Source organism: Rhea americana, unplaced genomic scaffold (assembly GCF_003343005.1).
Source record: "Rhea americana isolate MKP2758 unplaced genomic scaffold, rheAme1 scaffold_102, whole genome shotgun sequence".
Lineage (NCBI taxonomy): Eukaryota > Metazoa > Chordata > Aves > Rheiformes > Rheidae > Rhea > Rhea americana.
In genome coordinates, this window is record NW_028185062.1 from 1,019,860 (window position 1) to 1,023,214 (window position 3,355).

The 3,355-nt window shown below is 57.9% G+C and overlaps 1 protein-coding gene across 1 annotated transcript in view; it reads right to left on the bottom strand.

The window, feature by feature from the left end:
- Positions 1–327: 327 nt before the first annotated feature.
- ZNF408 (zinc finger protein 408) overlaps positions 328–3,355 on the bottom strand; it is a 6,785-nt gene continuing 3,757 nt past the window's right edge. Inside the window, exons 2-3 of the mRNA XM_085305440.1 lie at positions 3,150–3,352; positions 328–2,300 (exon numbers count right to left, since the gene is read on the bottom strand). Coding sequence (XP_085161566.1) covers positions 391–2,300; positions 3,150–3,352 — 2,113 coding nt within the window. The 3' untranslated portion in view covers positions 328–390. The remainder of the gene's footprint in view (positions 2,301–3,149; positions 3,353–3,355) is intronic.

Here is a 3,355-nt window from a genome sequence, read left to right on the forward strand (position 1 = left end):
GAAGGGAAGCGGTTGTCCAAAGCTGTTGCTTTTAGGCTTATCCCTGCCTTCTGCATACATTCACTGTTATTCACTGGCAATCTAGCAGAGGCATAGCAGGGACACTGCTCACCATAGCTGTGGGCCTTCCTCTCTGAAAAAGCCTTTCCCATCATCAGCAAATGCCCTCCCCACACCTGTCCCTGCAAGTAGCRCATGTAGGCTCATATCTACAAGGGGCAGCTGCCAAAAAGACCCAGGTCCACAGGGCCAGTTACTTTCAAGGCCACTAATTCTGCCTGAGGCTGAGCCACAGGATCTTGTTGTTACAGAGARATAACAGGGCTATTTTTTATTGTTGTTTCTTTACCTGTTTTAATATTGCATACAGAATACAATCAGCCAGAGTAGTCAGATCCCAGTCTTGAGCTCCACCACCTCCGCCACTGCTTCAAAGCCCAACCCATCCTGGATGATGACTACGTCATTTGGCGAGCCCTCATCCTGCACAATAATGCACTTGTTGTCATGCTTGGAGATGGTAATTTCAATGATGTCCTTGGTTGATGGCAAATGCCCAGCAGGCCTCCTGTGTGCCCCAGGATCCAGTGGGCTGCATTGGGACTCGTAAGTAGCAATGCAGTGACCGTTGGCTGTGATCAGCAGYTCTGCCTCATTTGCTGGCCCTGGCACCTCCACCATGAGCAARGTGGGTTCTACTACATCCTGCTCCTGGTGGCCCTTCCTCTGAGGCCTCTTCTGCGCTGCCTCAGGCAGGTCTGCATTGAGGGAGGCCACTGCAGTAGTCAGTTCCTCAGGGTCCTTTTCTGCCTTATGGGTGAGCACGTGGCGTGCAAGGCTCTGAGGAAGGGTGTAGCCCATGCCACAGAGCTTGCATTTGTGGGGCTTGTCACCCAGGTGAGACTTCTGGTGGCGCCGCAGCTTGGTGGCCAGGGTATAGGACTTGCCACACTGCTCGCAGCGGAAGGGGCGCTCACCTGTGTGTAAGCGCTCATGGGCACGCAGTGTGTGGGGGTCCCGCAGGGCCTTGCCACACACTGTGCACAGGTGGGCCTCGCCTGTGTGGGAGATGAGATGGCGCCTCAGTTCTGGCAGCTTAGGGAAGGCATCGTCACAGAAGCGGCACTTGTAGGGTTTCTCGCCTGTGTGCAGCCGGAGGTGCTCACGCAGGTTACTCTGCTGTCGGAAGTCCTTGCCGCAGTAGGGACAGGCATAGGGGCGCTCCCCTGTGTGCAGGCGCATGTGGTTGCGCAAGGAGCCGGGGTTGGCCAGGTGACGTCCACAGATGGCACATTGGCAGCCCTTGGCACCCACTGGGCCAGGCCCAGTGGCCAGGTGGATCTTCCTGTGAATGCGGAGGGAAGGCCGGCGAGCAAAGGCCTTGCCACACTGTTCGCAGGAGAAGGGGCGCTGGCCCGTGTGCAAGACCTGGTGCTCCTGCAAGTCTCGTTTTGTGCGGTAAGCCTTGTCGCACTGGGTGCACTGGAAAGGCCTCACGCCCCGGTGGGCCAGCACATGGGCCTTGAAGCTCTCCTCTGAGCTATAGCTCTTGCCACACTCTGTGCACAGGAAGGGCTTGTGGCCAGCGTGGACAAAGCGGTGCTTCTTGAGGTGGCAGAGCTGCAGGAAAGCTTTGCCACATTCCCCACAGCGGTACCTGCGCTTGCTAGTAATCTCCCTCTGGGACAGAGCTTCTGTTTGGAGGCCTGGGCTGCCACAATGACCCTCCTCCAGCTTTGCATACTCCTCCTTCTCAGGCCCATCTGGTGAGCCCTTCTCCCCATTCTCTGGGGATGCTAGTTTGGAGTCTGTGGAAGCTTTCCTCTCTTTCCTGCAAGTGTCTATACTCTCTCCTTCAGATGGAATGGGCTGCTGGGTTTTCTGCCCAACTCTCCTGCCGCCATGGTCCTGCAGGCACTTCTGGAGCTGGCTGGTAAGAACATGTACCTTGCATGGCTTGCTAGCCAAGCAAGCATCAAGTTGAATCCCACCTGAGGGTGACAACAGGTGCAGGTCTCCTGTACACGCTTCTCTCTGCCCCATTTCTGCTGCTGTTCTGGGATCTACACCCTTGCCCAATTCTTCCTTGAACCTGCTATTGGCTTCAGTGGCTGAGATGGTCTTGAGGTGCTGGTTCTCAGTCCTCAGCACTTTGGCTTGCCATGGCTCATGTTGAGGACTTAGGCTTTCTTCTTCTTCTTGCAGCCTGTGGAGGTGTTTAGCTGGCAGTCTCCTAACCTCAGTAGGGACATCAAGGACCATGGCTTCATCAGCTAGCACCTTTGAGATATCAGGAATCCCTGCACAAACCAGAAGTATAGGACAAAATTAATGCTGGTTGTTACTGGGTAACATGACTGCTGTTGGATCAGAGTGGCAAAAACCTTGGAAAGAGACACTCTACTATCCAGTAATCTAGGGGCTCTGGCATGAAAACCATCCCTTCTATGACTTTTTCTTTTATTGGGGAAAGTGGGAGGAATCTCTGTTCCCTCACCACAGGCAGTAACTGTGTTCAAGACAGTATTTCTAGGGGACAGAGTCACAACCAGCAAGACTAAGACAGCATGACATATTCCTCTCTTGGCTGGTGCTTCTTGAAGCAATGCGGAGTCGGGACAAAAATCATGGAGGGATTGCAGGGTTAACACGGCAGAAGCCAGTTCAAAACCAGCACCAAACTTGCGGGAGTCTCAAATATGGGTGAGAAACGCCAGCAAAGCACTGCTCAGACTTGAAGGTTGCACGTAACAGGGTTCTCGTAACAGGGTTGTGTGAGGGAGCGGTGGGAGGGCGGCCACCTGCCACGCGAGAGACACTGAGGAAAACCCCTCGAATGCGAGGGGCAGCTCCCCGGGGAGGCTTCTCCTTTCCGAGGGCAGTGAGGTGAGGCCTGTCCGGCTCATCTTTACGTTCTGCCCTGCCGCTCTGCAGGATGCCGCGGGCAGCATCCTTCCTTCGGGCTCCGAACGCACGTTTCTGGGAGGAAAGGCGCTTCCCGGGAAGCGGGAGCCACCCGGGCCGAGAGAAGCCCCGCGGGCGTCTCCGAGGTTTCGGATCGCGCAGGAGAGCGTCGCGGTGCCGGGGCGGGCTGGGGGCTCCGAGCGGGCCCGGGCCCGGGCGGCCCGCTCCGCGTGCGAGGGCCGTACCTGCGCGGGGCTCGGCCGCCGCCCCCCGCGGAGAGGCCCCTTCCCTCCGCTCCGCGCTCTCCTCGCGGGGCGCCGCCGCGCCGCCCGCCGCCTCCTCGGGCCAGTAGAGCAGCTCGGCGCCCGCCGCGATGGGCCGCCGGGCGCGGACGTGCAGCCGCCCGCCCGCCCGCACCAGCGCCACATTGGCCTCCTCCTCCTCGGCGCTC